The sequence below is a fragment of the Mytilus trossulus genome, chromosome 7, assembly GCF_036588685.1.
Source record: "Mytilus trossulus isolate FHL-02 chromosome 7, PNRI_Mtr1.1.1.hap1, whole genome shotgun sequence".
NCBI classification, from domain to species: Eukaryota; Metazoa; Mollusca; class Bivalvia; order Mytilida; family Mytilidae; genus Mytilus; species Mytilus trossulus.
In genome coordinates, this window is record NC_086379.1 from 77661285 (window position 1) to 77677615 (window position 16331).

Consider the following 16331-nt stretch of genomic DNA (forward strand, 5'->3'; position numbering starts at 1 on the left):
AACTCAATATAGCAACATGATACATAACAATAGCACAACGTTAACAGAAGATAATGATGACGTTAACAATGTGAATGGAAACGGCGTTAAAAGTAGTGTTAACGTTTGACGCGTAAGTTAAACTGTCTCTAAATCACCGACATACTCGGGGCCACCAGATGCAATGTCCATTAGCTGTGATTTGTAGTGGCATGCGGAAAGAACAAAAATAGATTGATCTCACAAATAATGAAAAAAGGATTAAATTATTAAATTACGTAAAAAACTCTTTGAATTTACAGTCTTTTCACAAATAAGAAAAAATAACAAGTCTGTTCACACACGTTAGTTTCTTCGTTCACTTCGTCTCAGATAACAGTCCATGCTGTTGACTTCTAATGGGTAGAGTTTCGTCACGGGTCGATTTGTAATTCCTGATTTGGTACGCACCATAGCGACGCGTACTAAGCCGTCCTTGCCTTTAATAGTGTCCTGCACAACTCCAAGTTTCCAATGCACGCGCTTTGATTCGTCGTGTATCTGAACAACATCGCCTTCTTTGATCTTCCGAACGTCGACTCCAGCTCTTTGGTGATATTCTCGCAATGAAGTAAGGTATTCTCCTTTCCATCTTGTCCAGAAGTTCTCAATCAATTGTCTCTGTCGTATCGCTTGATTGTTCAAGTTTGTGTGTGTTAATTCACAAATATTTAGATTGTCAATAGCACTTTTTGACGATCCATACGGTAAAGTTGTTATCCTTCGTCCATGTATAAGATGGGATGGTGTAAGCGGCTCCGGATCTCTGATATCTGTTGAAATATACGTCACTGGTCGATCGTTGAGTGTGGCTTCGATCTCTGTTAATACAGTCCTTAGAGTCTCATTGTTGACATGTGCACGTCCTAATACTTTCTTAAGTGATATTTTTGTTAAGCCAATCATTCTTTCCCACATGCCCCCGAACCATGGAGCTCTATTTGGGATGAACTTCCATTCGATGCCATAATTCTGAATATTTTCTTTAACTTTTCTAGAATTGCAAAGTCGTGAAATTTCGTTTGAAGCAGCTTTAAATGTTAGCGCATTATCTGACATCATTATTTTCGGCACTGATCGTCGACTTACAAATCTCCGGAAACACAATAAAAAAGATTCTCCGCTGAGATCGTAAACTAATTCCAAATGTACGGCTCGAGTGACAGCACATGTAAATAGGCAAATGTAAACCTTCGATTCTTCGTTGTGTCTGTTTCTTGTCGTTAGCGCACCTGTGAAGTCTACACCGGTTATGCTAAAGGGTGTGGCATCTTGAACTCTCTCTTTTGGTAATGGTGGAATTTCTGGTGCGGGATAAGATTTTCCGATTACTTTTCGGCACGTTACACATTTCATCAATATAGATTTGACGCACTGTCTTAATTTCGGAATCCAAAATGTTTGTTGTATGTATGCTAGAGTGATATTTATTCCTGAATGTAGTGTATTCTCATGTGCTTCTAACACTATCAAATGTGTGAGACGGTCCTTTGCCGGTAACAGATATGGAAACTTGACTGTTTCTCCTACTGTCGCATTGTCTATTCGGCGGCCACCACATCGTAATAATTGCTTTTCGTCTAGAAAGAGCTTTAATTGTCGCACAAGTGTTTTGCGTTTTGTAGAATTATCTATACAATTTATTTCGTCACTAAATATTTTACCTTGTGTATATCTTATCCATAGGAATTTTGCATTTTCAATTTCATCACTACGTAACAAATCTTTCTTTTGTTCAGTTTCCGTTGCTCTGCAGTTCGTTGCGAATCTCATTACATATGCGGTAATGCGGGTTAGTTTTCTATAAGAATTGTACCGTTCGATATCTATGATTTCTCCTATACCAATACGTACATTTTGATTATTCTCCATAGTTTCAATTTTGTCATCGTTCTCCAACATTGTTGTACATACACTAGACGTTACATTGTTTCCGTTCCATGTCGGCCAATCTTCTTTGCTGTTTAACCATTTAGGTCCACTAAACCATATTTCGTTCTGTTTCAGTTCTTCAGATGTTATACCACGTGTAAGTAGATCTGCGGGATTGTCTTTCGTAGGGCAGTATCTCCATACATTATCTCCACACAAACTTTTAATTTCTTCAATTCTGTTTTTGATAAATTGTCTCTGTGGTTTTACGGATGAAAGCCAACTAAGTACGATTTGACTATCACTCCAAAATTGTATTTCACTGAAAGTTTCTGGAAAGTTTTTGCAGATATGATCAGCAAGTCTTGCTCCAATTACAGCCCCCATAAGCTCTAGTTTTGGTAAAGTTATAGTCTTGATAGGCGCAACTCGATTCTTTGCCATTACTATTGTTGGTTTTCTGTCATACAAGATGTACGCGCATGCGCCGTACGCATGAGTTGAAGCATCGGTAAATACATGAAGAGTTGGTAATTTTCTGTTATTCTCGTTCTGTGTTTGAGTACTTCGATGAATCTCTGTTTCTAAGCTCGATGCTAGATCTCGTGAAATTAATATCCATTTTGATTGGATATCTTCCGGTAATATTTCGTCCCACTCCAAATTTAGCTTCCAAAGTGATTGCATAAAGATTTTCGCTTTTACAGTAACTGGGCTTAATAGTCCTAACGGATCGAAAATCTTGGATGATTGCCGTAAAATATATCTTTTAGTCAGTTTTCCTTTTTTGTCCATCTCGAACGTGTTACTTTGATAAAACAGCTTGTCCGATTTAGCGTTCCATTGCATACCAAGAATTTTAGTAAGCTCATCTTTGTCTAAGGTTTGTTCTTTGCTAGCGATTTCTTGTAATTTTGGACTATTTGAATTCCATGAGCGTAGGTTGAATCCGCCTTTCATAAGTAATTCTCTCGATCTCCTGTAATAATCTATTACGTCATTTTCGTTATCAAAGCTAGTTAAAATGTTGTCCACATATAACCCATTTTCAAGTGTATTTGAAAGTTTCCCCGGATTTTCTTTAAAGTGCTTGAGAAGTGTGGCGCTCAAAATGAATGGCGAACATGTAGCTCCGAAGAGTACGGACTTAAAGCGATATGTTATTAGAGGACTTGATGTGTTTGTAGGATCGCTAAGCCATAAGAACCTCGTTGCATCTCGGTCTTTCTCGTCGAGCTGTATTTGTAGAAATGCCTTTTCTAAATCTGATGTTGTAGCATATTTCTTAGCGCGAAATCTCATAAGTATTCCCGTAATGTCATTCATAACAGGTGGGTGTGATTCTAAGCATTCATTTAGACTTGGATTATCTCTTCCATCTTTGCAGCTACAATCATAAACAATGCGTATTGGCGTAGTAGATGATTCCTTTGAAACTGGATGATGCGGGATATAGTGCACGGGTCGATCGGTAGGAAGTTTTGTTTCCTCAACCTTTTCAATAAAATGTCTTCTCTCCTGCTCCATTATGATATCTCCATATATTTTTAATAAATCAGGTTTGTTTGCTAGACGTCTAATAACGCTTCCTGTCCTCTGTTTAACCAATTCCAAGTTATGCGGCAGCGGAAGGAAATCTGGTTTCCATGGTAACTTAGCTGTGTACTTTCCATTTTCTAGTATTATAGACTTTTCTCCGTATTCTCGTACAACTTCAGACTGACTTTTAATGGTATCGCTTCCTGAAACCCCCAACGCTTCTAAGTTCCAAAACTTTTCCAAGTCGCAAACAACGGCTCTGTGATCAGTCAAAATATTCAGCATTGCTGACTGTTTTGAAGTACTTCCGTTCTTAGTAAGTACGGGTCCCGACAAGAGGTAACCAATTTTCGACTTAACTGCGGTCGGTCCATTTCCTCTTATTATTTCATCTTCAACTATTGACCAGTAATAGTCTGCGCCAATCAATAAAGATATGTTAAACTTGTCTTCTGCGCATATCGGATGTGCGAGTCGTAAACCACGTAAGTATGGCAGTGCTTTGATTTCCTTTTGTGATTTTGTCTGAATAGGAGCGGCAATTTTCGGTACAATTATTACTTCAATTTCTATTCTTTGATTGTCAACTGTTTCAATAGCTATGTTTGCTTTATCAAGATGACGAACTTGTCCTTCGTTTCCTCCAAATCCAGATATTTTCAGTGCAATCTTTTCGGTGGACTCAATTTCTAATTTTCTAGCTAAATCTTCAGTTATGAATGAATTCTGTGCTCCCTCGTCAAGTAAAATATTTGTCATGATAGATCGATTTTCGGACCAAACTGGAGTTACAGCAGTTTTCAGTAAAACATCTGTATGTGCAGTAACAGTAGAATGCAATGATGTGGTTAGCTCTAGTGGCGTTTCCTCTACGGCAGTATGTGCTACGGTCTTTTGTGTATTATACTGGCTTTCGGTCAAGCTCTTTGGTTCTGTGTTATGTACTTGTACATGTATACTCGTGTGATGTCTCTTTCCGCACTGGCGGCATTTAAATTCTGATTTACATTCAGCTACTCTATGACTTCCGAAACAGTTAAAACATACCTTTTTTCGCTTCACAATTTCTATTCGTTTCTCAACATCTTTCACGTTTTTGCATGTATTTGGATGATGGGATTCTTCACAAAATAAACATTTCTTACGTGACTGTTTCCTGTTCTTTCCTGGAAATGTTTCGGCAATAAACGAAGCGGTCGGTAAAATTTCTAAATCTTCATTACTTGGACCTGTAGATTGTCCTGCGCCCTGTACGCATACTTCCCTCTTAATTGCTGTTCTCAATGATTCGATGTCCCAGTCGTCGTTTCCGCGGTCTCGGGTTATGTTTTTTCGTACATCGGACGGCAACTTATTGTATATTATAGGCGTAAGAATAGCTCCAAATGTACTCTCGTTTGTTCCTAACGATTCTAATCCGCGTATGCTACACTCAATTCTGTCGGAAAAGTTTCTCAAACTGTCTGCGTTTGACCTCGGTGCGGGTAAATCAATTAAATTCTGAATATATGCGTTCGTGATTTTGTGGTTCTGACCAAACCTCTCTCTCAGTATTGATACGGCTTGATAGTAATTTGCACTTGTGAGTGGTAAACCGGCGATACATTGCGCGGCTATTCCCTGAATCTGATTTTGCAAATACGTAAATTTCTGCACGTCTGTTAATGTTTGGTTATCGTGTATTGTTGATTGATACGCATCCCAGAAAGGTTGCCAGTTTAACAAATTGCCATTAAAATATGGTAAATTCAATTTTGGTAGCTTGTGGTAGATGCTTGAATTTGTTGCGCTCATTGACGATCTGTATTGCATATCATTATTCTGCATGGGATGTGGAGTATTACATGTAGATGTGGAGTTGATAAAAACAAAATCTGCTGCATTTGGATTTAAGTTCTGATTAGAGCTAGTTTCATTTGATTTGTTTTTCTGTTTTGAACTTGATGAATTGCGTACTTTTGTCAAAATTCGTTCTATATCTAAAACATACCGATCTGAGTCTTCTATCTCGGCTTCCATGTTTTCCTCTGCAATCTCCTCTAAAATTTCACTATCAAGTTCCGAAAGAATATCCCTCTTTTTCTTCAAGGTTTCACATAGGCTTTCTATTTCGTCGCGTTGTGTTGTTTCTTTCTCTAATTCCTCTTCAATCTTTGAAATTAATCTCCTTGCGGCTCCTCGATGGCCCACTCGAATGGCTTTCTTTTTCGTCATTATCCTCTGGTCACAGCACCAATGTGACGGATGGGTTAACTAAAGTCTAGACAGGCAGTAAAACAACGTCTGGTTCGTTTGATCGTATAATCTCAACTCAATATAGCAACATGATACATAACAATAGCACAACGTTAACAGAAGATAATGATGACGTTAACAATGTGAATGGAAACGGCGTTAAAAGTAGTGTTAACGTTTGACGCGTAAGTTAAACTGTCTCTAAATCACCGACAATTAGTGCTTTCTCACAATTTGACGAATCATACGTAAGACTCGATTTAGGGATCCTTTATTTTCACATATTTTAATAATCGTCATGGAACTTCGATGGTGTTTCACCTTAATATGAGTCTATTAAGGATCATTACCATACATGCAACGACACTTGTTGAATTGAATTTTTTCGTGAGATGTAGAATTTTGGGACTTACGATGGGTAAAAAAAAACTCCGCAGGGCGCAGCTTGATACAACCACAGAGGTCAAACCCTGAACAGTTAGGACAAGTATGGACACAACGTTCATGCTTGATACAACTTTGAGTTTCGATTGTGATTGAAAAGTTGACACAGCATATGTTTCTGAAACAAAATGAACGTGGTATAAGAACTTAAAAATAAAATTAATTGGATATTTAACTTCATGGTCTAATATCCAAACTTTTTATTTTTTGCGGTCGTATAAAAATATAATGCTACCAGGTGAAATGAGATAACTCTACAACATTTCCTTAATATAGGCTTGTAAGAAGAAGAATATACCCCTATTAAAATACCCAAATCAAATGAATTGTCTTATTTTTTCACATAAAAATTATAAAAAAAGAACTTCCTTAATGCCCGCGTCACACTGTCCCGAATTTTATATACGATGGACACCCGAATGCGAAAATTGTAAGTTCGTACGTAGTTGGTCCCGATCTCGTTAAAATATCAAAAAGCAAGTACGATGAATAACGAAGTCTATACGATGGTGCCGAAATTATATACGATAGCAAAAGATGGGCATACGAAGGTTAACCGAAAACGGATATTTAAGCTTCATATCTCAGCCGAAGCCTACACGATGGATCACGAAGGCTACACGATGGATTACGAAGGCTACACAATGGATCACGATGATAGCGCGATGGCCATACGATGTCTAAACGACGTCGTGTTAGCTTACGATGCATTTAAATTATATGTCGAAGGTAATGCATCACGCGTTTTAAAGACAATATTAAGTATTTCCAGTTACTGAATGTTTTGGTTGATTTCTAAAAAAATAGTTTATGTATCAAATATGCATATTTAATTTACCATTTTCTGCATGTGTCATATACAAATAAAGTGTCCATATTTGTCCCCAATATGTTACATACGAGGGGATGCCACGCTCGGCATTGCTTTGTTTGAACTGTAAAATGTGTGCACTAGTCTGAATAATCACCCATAATTATGCCCATGTTTACTGATCTATCTTAAAGGTAAGGTAATGAGCTCTTTCCAGGAGAATATAATAATAACATAGACAAAAGGAATGATGTGGGGAAAGCAATAAATGCGGCAAAATATGAAATATAGAAAACAAAATGAATATGGAGTAAACATTCGTGTGACAACAAAATGAAGAAAAGTTGGTTTCCCTAGATACGTGTACCTGCAGTGTTGGTGTACGAGGCGCGTTTTTGATTTTCATTATGTTACTTGATATGAAAAATTGACAAAAATAATATTTGACTTGTAAAAGTAAACCCTGAGCCTGTAATAGCTGCTCTTCTTGTTCCATTTGAATTAATAGAAACAACGCTGTCGCCGTTCTTGTTCACGACGGGATTACGCGGTCTTAACGAATTCGTGTTGCCATCGTATGACCTTCGGGTAGCTTCGTGATTCATTCGTGTTGAAATCGTAATGTCAAAACTGCCCGATGGAAACGATGGAAACACGAATGCAATGACGTTAAGCACGTTATTGCGTCAATGCCGTAAAATGCGACAGAGCAATTCGATAAATAGCTCTTCTATGAAAACTAACTAGTTCATCTTTACGAAATTGATATCAATAGATTAGGCAGGTATTACTGTTTCCAAAAATATTAAAAATATTCTTTAACTTTTCATAATAGTTTCAAATAATGATACAAATGTTACTTAAACGTCAAAAATATGCGTGTCAGACGTAACAAATTATTCGCAAAATAACTTTTGCGGGAATTTTTGTGGTCTAATAAAAAGTTTAAAATCCGCGAAAATTCGCATGAATGATAAACGTCTAATATAATGTATGACGCCATTGCTGTTTTTTGTGTTGATCCAACGGTAAAAAAATATTTTTTCAAAAACGAATAATCCTTGCCATGGTCAGGTTTCTGAAAATGGTAAGTTATCAAAATTTATCGCTTTTTAAAATATCAGATGATATAAAATTTTGTTGTTATAAATTATTCCTACAAATGTGCTTAGATAGACCATTTCAAATCCGGAATTTTACAGCACTCGCACCACAAATAAAAACGCATTGGCCTCCGGAAAATGTCTTGCAAGATTGTCCAATGTCGAATTTCGACGCTTTTTACAAAAACACCGTCAGTTTCAACGTCATTTTATTAAATATTCAAATTGTAGCATATAAAACAGTGCTTTTTCGTAATTGTGCTTTCACCCCACAATACGATAACATACTTTTTGATAAGCTGTAAAGTCGAAATGACTTCGTTTTTTAACAAATCAAATGTCTTGCATGTTTGTCCACTGAGCAATTTTCTTACGTTTTGAACGTTTTCGATTCGGGACGCTATACATATATGTGTTTTCAAATTGTTTCTAAAAGTTTTTTCTTTGTTTTGGTGTTTTGGTGTTAAACACCACATCACGTATAAGCGACATTTGTTGTATTTTATTGACCTGTCATCAAAGGTAGGAGAAGCCGGACATCAGGCGACCTTAAGTTAAAATAGTTGCAATAACTGTCGATTAGGATCGGAGTCGAACAAATCTCGCCACGAGCGTAAAAACTATCTTAAAATTATCATGCTTTTTATCACTTTATATGAACTCATTAGGCAAATCATCCTCCTAGGTCATCGAATTTGAAAGCAGTTCGTATTATCATATGATATATGAACGATATTTTATTGTTTTTAAATAACAAGTACGGTTCGATTTTATGTTTTATGATCAGGGGACAAAACAAAATAACCAAATTACAAATTTCGAAAATAGATAGAATCATAGAAACCACGATAAGAACTGTAGTGTAATATATAAAAGTAGTTATAATCAAATAGAAAATGAATAATTATCTAAAATGAAAAAAAAACAACATATGGTAATTTGTCAATAAATAGGCAAAATATTAATTACAAAATAAAAGAATTTCATATCCGAGACAGAGAGAATTAAATAATGTAAAGAGATAAAGAAACTAAAAAGAAAAGAGCAAAAAAAATAAAAATTACAATAAATATAAAGAAAAATACAACACAAGCCGAATCAGAAGTCCGAAAAGTTCATTTGCTTGCGTACCTACCAGTAGCAAATATTTCATACATATTCAAGACTTTGATATCGATCAAAATTGATTACAATCAAAACGAACAAAGTATACTCGATAATCGATTACCGACGTTTTGACTTTACCAATTGGGACGCAATATCGTGCGTAACGTCTATACGATGTTCAAAGATGCATTCCCGGTGACATTACGATTGCGAGGATGGTGATACGAACTCAATACGAACCCTAACATCGGACGCACCTTCGGGGATTTTTTAACATGTTAAAAAATTTAGAACCCTTCCCGAAGTTTTCCCCGAAGGCCAGAAAAAGTTGCCGATAGTTCTACGATGGTTAAAGATGTCATTACGAATAGCCCAATCTGGATACGATCAGTCCCGATTTTCAAAATTTCCATATTCGTGTTGCCATCGGCGTAAAAATCGTGACAGTGTGACGCGGGAATTATCCCATGATTTGCAACGACCAAAATAATAAAATTAAGATCTAAGGTGACCTCCATATTAAGCCATATGCCGGTGCTTTTTAATAACTTGCAGTGAATCGCGTATCTCCCTGTGTTATACTCGTTGTCACCATGTGATGTGTCCAAACACCAGAGTCAGGCTCTCCTATGGAACAGTTATTTCAATGTGTAATTTAGTTTTGGTCCTGAACATTAATGAAAAATTAACCACTGGACGCTGTAAACCATTAGGCATCTACCTTTCAAACACGTTTACTGTTTAATCGTCGTTATGAAATCCACAAAATGTATATGATGAAAAATTGTACATTTAGGTTTTCAAATGTGTATGTAAATGAACAAAACGACATGTATACATGTATATAATTAGTTTAAGGGCAGATTCACTTACTTTTAGTATAAGGGAACGAACATTTGAAGCTTTAACGTGGTTATGATTTTTTCTAAACAAATATTTCTGATTTCCAATTTGATGACTTACAAAAGTACTGTGGTCCTGCAGATGACAGAAAAAAATATACTGAATCCACACTTTCCACATAACTTACAGTTTTAAAATGTTCAAAAAAATAATTTGATTAATAGTGCGAAGATCTTAAAAAAAAATTAGACAAAAAAACATAAACCCCTTCCCACCTTCGAAGTTGAATGGTTTCTCCGTAACTTTTTTTGTGTGTTTTTTTCGTTTCAGACGTAAGTGTATTTGATACTATTTTTCTTTATTAAAACGTGTATTATTTGCGCTATGCTTATTTTTGAAAGATAAATTAGATTTTGAAAAGAATACTGTTTACCGGATAAACAAATGACTCTTCATTGTTATTGTGGAAATTTGATAATATAAGTGCCCCCGTTACGTTCGTTCGTAGTACGCAACTTTCGTAAAAATGTAAGAAAGCTCTATAAGTATGTAACTTTGCATTCTATCATGTTATTGGTATCGTTATGCAAAACAATTTTGTATTTGTAGTGGTAGTTAGAATTTAAATGAACCATGTCTCCTACAGATTCAATACTCCGAGTGATTTACGTTCTACAAGAAAATATGATGTTATTAGGGTTCTGTATATTGTAAATTTACAACATACATACATACATCAGCTATCATTTGTTATCAAGTATGATAAATAATAACATTTTGATCGTAAACGCACAGTGTCGTCACCAACACCAAAATTAATTTGACCCACATGTCTTTCTCTTTGACAAAGAAATGAATTGGACCAAATGATTTGGCTTTGCATTAATCTTAATCGTGATGTCTATCCGAATGGAAGAATAGTAAAAAGTTAACTGTACGTTTGTTCAGAATGTAACCATCAAAATAGATATAAAAATCAAAGTATACATTGTAGTTCGATGTTACCTGAAATTGCTAAAAGGAAATTACTCCAGTCCAAAATTACCCATAAAGTTATAAAAATCCACATATAATTTTGAACAAATTGTTTGATAAGAATCACGAGTTAACACATCAGATGCTAATAATAAAAGGAAATGACCACAATGCACTTACACGTGAACTTGTGATGACCCCGCAAGATCATTGACTAATGTAATCCAATCATGCATTGGTCATAAGTGAAATTTCTCTGCATGAGAAAACATGTTATCTAATTTCAACTATTCAACTATTTATCGTTTGATTAAGTATAGGACACTCTGACCCTTTGACCAGACTAGTAAAGGCATCATAAATTTACAGTATAAATATTATATATGTCTTCGTAATAACCAATGTGAACAGAATTATCTTCTCTGTTGTCTTAAATTATTATCTGAACTTATTGTTTTAATAAAAAAAAAAGTGTTGTAATTCAAAACCCACAAAATTATGTTTTTTTACTCGCATAGATTATGTGACTGTCCCAAAACAGGAGATTGTAATTTAGAGATTATCATTCGTTGCTGTGTGTTATATTTATTACTCGCGCGATCGTTTGGTGTTTTGTGCATAATTCAGGCTTTTAATTTCAAGTTTTGGAACGCTTATAATTCACATTTTGTAATGTCTAGACCTTTTTGGCTTGCTTATTGCGGTATGGGTTTTGCTTATTGACGAAGGCCGTACGATATACAGTTGCTTTTTTTTTAATTTGAATGCGCAAATCCGATATATGCTTACCTTGTATATGCTTGGACATTTTTTCAGACCGTTTTTAAAAATGACATTTTCAGGTTCGAATTCACTTTTTCAATGAAATAAACATTTTAACACGCAAATAACTGTTGTAATAGCAAAACTCTCTGTTGTGAAGTTATACGATGATGGGAGAAAAATACGGCGTGAAAGAAACGGAACTCTGATCTTTTGCATACACAATGTAATTTGACATTACGTTTTTGCGTAAAATGGGATAATAATTTCTGATATTCTAAATTTCAGTTCCTTTTTTTTCTTTATTTTCAATTCTAGTGTTAGAACTGACCAGTCTACGTATCTATTTTTATGATAATTTATATCAAAATTGAATTTGTACCAACATCGTGCTTTTATAGGCTAGTGATCACTGTAGATAATTATTCAGTGTGGTAACGGAACTGTACGGTTTTCAAATAATTCAGTCATTCGGGAGACTGTCAAGCGGGGCTCCGGCATTTGCAAAATAACAAGTTGCATGATGGAAACTTTGATGAACTCGTATGTTACTATATAACGTTTCTGCTTCAAGTTTTGGTAGCTAAAACATTCTTTATGTAAATATGAACCAATAAAATAATAGGAAAAATATATGCATCAACACGTTTTCCTTAGAATGGTGGAGCTCCGTGTAAAACGATCAATATTGTCACACAACAGCAATCAAAAATGTCAAATAAACATAGAAAAATCAATGTTTGCTACCTGCATTTTCACATGTAACTTTTCTGGTATATAGTCTTACCTTTCTGAAAGTTTCAAAGCCTTTGTCCCAGTAGAAATCAAAATCTATTAATTTTCTACATGTCGGATATTTTTATTGACTGTACAATCGCTTGCAAGTTTACTGGACAATCACTCGGAGCATTCCTGTACAATCGCTTTGAGCTTTTCTTTTCATCGATTCATTCAGCCAACTAGATTACTCCGAAAGGAGGGTAATCTATTTGGCTTTGTTATGATTTCACGGTCCAGCTATCAAGCAAGCTTGTCAAAGGTATTTTCTTTACCTACACAGTCATTGCATATTGCTGTAATAGTTTCTAGTGGCATATGACTAATAATAACTGTCAAGTAGAAAATGCTTATTTCTAACTATTCTGCCACATTCATGATCAGTTTATTTTTTCCATGATTCTTTTGTCAAAAAAATATTTATTAAAACTACTGCAATCCAATGCAATATATGTCTGGCATGGTTTTTCTCTCCTTTTTTCTGTTACGATTTGATAACAGTTAGTTATTTCGTATTGTTATCATTTTTTTGTAAACTCAAAAGTGTTACTGATGTTTGAAGCTTTTATTTTAACGGATGCAGCCTGCATTAGCGGATCCGGTATGCGGGGGATGGAGTTTTGGTGGTTGAAACCCCATTTTTTTTTTCGATTTTTTTTAATTTTGTGTGGACGATTCAGGGTGTTTCGTGGTTTGGATCCACCTTTATGCAGAAAGGCGGGATTCGCACCTTGTCTGATATCGTCAATGATAGTATTAAATGATGATCCGACCATTCAACTGATCTTTTTTGATAGTTTGGTCTTGTGCTGTGCTAGTTTTGGGGAGAAATAAACGCACACAGACATTTTTAACCCTGCCAAATTATTTATGTACCTGTTTCAAGTCAAGAGCCCGTAGTTCAGTGGTTGTCGTTGGTTCATGTCTGTCAATTTTCGTAAATCGTTTTATTATGAATTAGGCCGTCAGTTTTCGAAATGTATTGATTCTTATTTTTCATGTAGGGACCTTTTATAGCCGACTATAATTGCTTAAATCCATTTCTATTTTTAACTTTGACAATAATATCACATCTCCCTATCTTTATATTGAAGATATAAATGTGGTTTGATAAAATTTTGTTCTCACTAAAAAAGAACAAAAAAACTGTTACGTTCGTTCGGCGGATGCTATAGTTGGGAATACTGAAAAGTTTCTGAATTGTGACATTGATATAAAAAAAATCATGTTGAAGGATTTTAAGTTTTATCTGTCTTTCAGATAACAAGTCCTCTCCCATCCTTGATAAAAGTTAATTTTACTGGAGCTTTTTCTACCAGTAGCTATAGCTTGTAACAAATAGACATCTCATTTAAAATTATACCACATCTTCTTATTTCAATATCATGTTTATTGACCTATACGTGTCTTTTCTTGGATCCGTGGTAAGCTACCACCATTCCACATTCGAATTACTTTATCAAGTTACAATATCCCGATCCTGTGATAAAAAAATTCTTTGTTGTATTGTTCAAATATGTATTTATCATTTTTTTTTAAATTACTGGTAAATAATATATTAAGTAAAATTAAAAATATGCTAATTACCCTTCAAGAGCATCTAGTCACCTTTTCGGTATATATAAATATTTATTTTGTACGAGGATTATTTTCATTTTTATTTTAGATTAGATTCTTAACATATTTTTTACTGTCCTTTTTTTTTTTGTCTTGTATACTTACTTCTATTCTGTGTTTGTTTATGTGTTACATATTTGTTTTTCGTTAATTTTTTGTGCATAAACAAGCCGTTAGTTTTGTTGTTTTACATTGTTATTTTGGGGCCTTTTATAGCTGACTATGCGGTATTGGCTTTGCATATTGTTGACGGCTGTAAGGTGACCTAAAGTTGGTAATTTCTGTGTCGTTTTGGTCTCTTGTGGAGAGTTGTCTCTATGACAACCATACCACAACTTCTTATTTTTATATCTATTGTACACATTTTGTTTTCGTCTCTGATATAGTCACCTTAGAAGGGTTCCTTGAAAGAATCTTAATTGTAACAATGACTGGTTTTGTGCTTATTTTCATTTCAAATCCCATAGATGGTCCGAGTACACAGTTATTTCGTAGTGCATTTCTTTAAGACAATAAATGAAAATTAAAAAAATCCCTCCTGCGCTTTCTCAATAATATTTTTACAGTGTGTTGTACTACTTTAGGGACAAATTATATCTAAATTATAGAAAACTTCATCAGCTCTAACTCAAAATATGAACAATTGTATGTTGAGGGGGTCTTGAAATCTTTTGACAGCTTCCGAAGTGCTAATTTTTGACCTTTTTCAGCTGGACCTTATCACTACTTTACATTAATATTTATGACCCAAATTTTTTTACAGTGTCATTTCACCCCCAACTTGCAATATGAGGCATAAAACATGGAGAAATAAATTTGGAAGGGGTATAACAAACATTGGCAAGTAACACACTGTCCACACTAATGACTATATTCGTGACAACGAAAATCAAAGGACGATAACTGTGTACTCGGACCAGATGAATATAATAGGACAGCAAGAAACAATCAATTCAATGCATATGCAATATATCCAATAAATTTGGACAAGCAATTCTACAGAAAATTTCCAAGCGATTGTACTGGAAGGCTCCGAGTGATTGTACAGTAAACTTGCAAGCGATTGTACAGTCAATACAAATATCCGACATGTAGAAAATTAAACACATTTGGATTTCTACTGGGATAATGGCTTTGAAACTTTTGAAAGCATATTCTACTTCAGAGTTATAATTAGTCATATGCCACTATAAACTATTACAGCAAAAGGCAATGAGTGTGTAGGTAAAGGAAATACCGTTGACTAGTTTGCTTGATAGCTGGATCTTAAAGTCATAACAAGGTAAAGTACATTACCCTCCTTACGGAGTATTCTAGTTGACCAAACGATGAAAAGAAAAGCTCCAAGCGATTGTACAAGAAGGCTCCGAGTGCTTGTACAGTAAACTTGCAAGCGATTGTGACAGTCAATAAAAATATCCGACATGTAGAAAATTAATATATTTGGATTTCTACCGGGAAAATGGCTTTGAAACTTTTGAAAGCATTTTCTAATTCTGAGTGGTAATTGGTCATATGCCATTAGAAACTATTACAGAAAAATGCAATGAGTTTGTAGGTTAAAGGAAATACCTTTGCCTAGCTTGCTTGATAGCTGGACCGTGAAATCATAACAAAGCCAAATAGATTACCCTCCTTTCGGAGTAGTTTAGTTGGGTGAATGAATTGATGAAAAGAAAAGCTCAAAGCGATTGTACAGGAAGGCTCCGAGTGATTGTCCAGTAAACTTGCAAGCGATTGTACAGTCAATAAAAATATCCGACATGTAGAAAATTAATAGATTTTGATTTCTACTGAGACAATGGCTTTGAAACTTTCAGACAGGTAAGACTATATACTAGAAAAGGTACCTGTGAAAATTCAGGTAGCAAACATTGATTTTTCTATGTTTATTTGACATTTTTGATCGCTGTTGTGTGGCAATATTGATCGTTTTACACGGAGCTCCACCCTTATAAGAAAAAAGTTTGGATGCATATATCTTTCTTATTATTTTATTGGTTCTTTTTTACATAAAGAATGTTTTAGCTAACTAAACTTGAAGCAGAAACGTTATATAGTAACATAAGAGTTCATCAAAGTTTCCATCAATCAACTTGTTATTTTGCAGTGTCGGAGCCCCGCTTGACAGTCTCCCGAATGATCAAATTATTAGAAAACCGTTCAGTTTCGTTCCCACACTGATAATTCCTTAAACAAAAATCAAAACGGCAGGGTTATGAAGAATA

The 16331-nt window shown here is 35.0% G+C and overlaps 1 protein-coding gene across 1 annotated transcript; it reads right to left on the reverse strand.

Moving 5' to 3' along the window:
* Positions 1-324: 324 nt before the first annotated feature.
* On the reverse strand, positions 325-5643 carry LOC134726689 (uncharacterized). Its single transcript, XM_063591104.1, has one exon. It carries the CDS (start codon positions 5641-5643, stop codon positions 325-327), a length of 5319 nt encoding a protein of 1772 aa, XP_063447174.1.
* Between the last annotated feature and the right edge of the window lie 10688 nt (positions 5644-16331).

Bases quoted from the DNA above. Each gene is read 5' to 3' on its own strand.
- LOC134726689 (XM_063591104.1), bottom strand. From the start codon at position 5,643: ATGACGAAAAAGAAAGCCATTCGAGTGGGCCATCGAGGAGCCGCAAGG.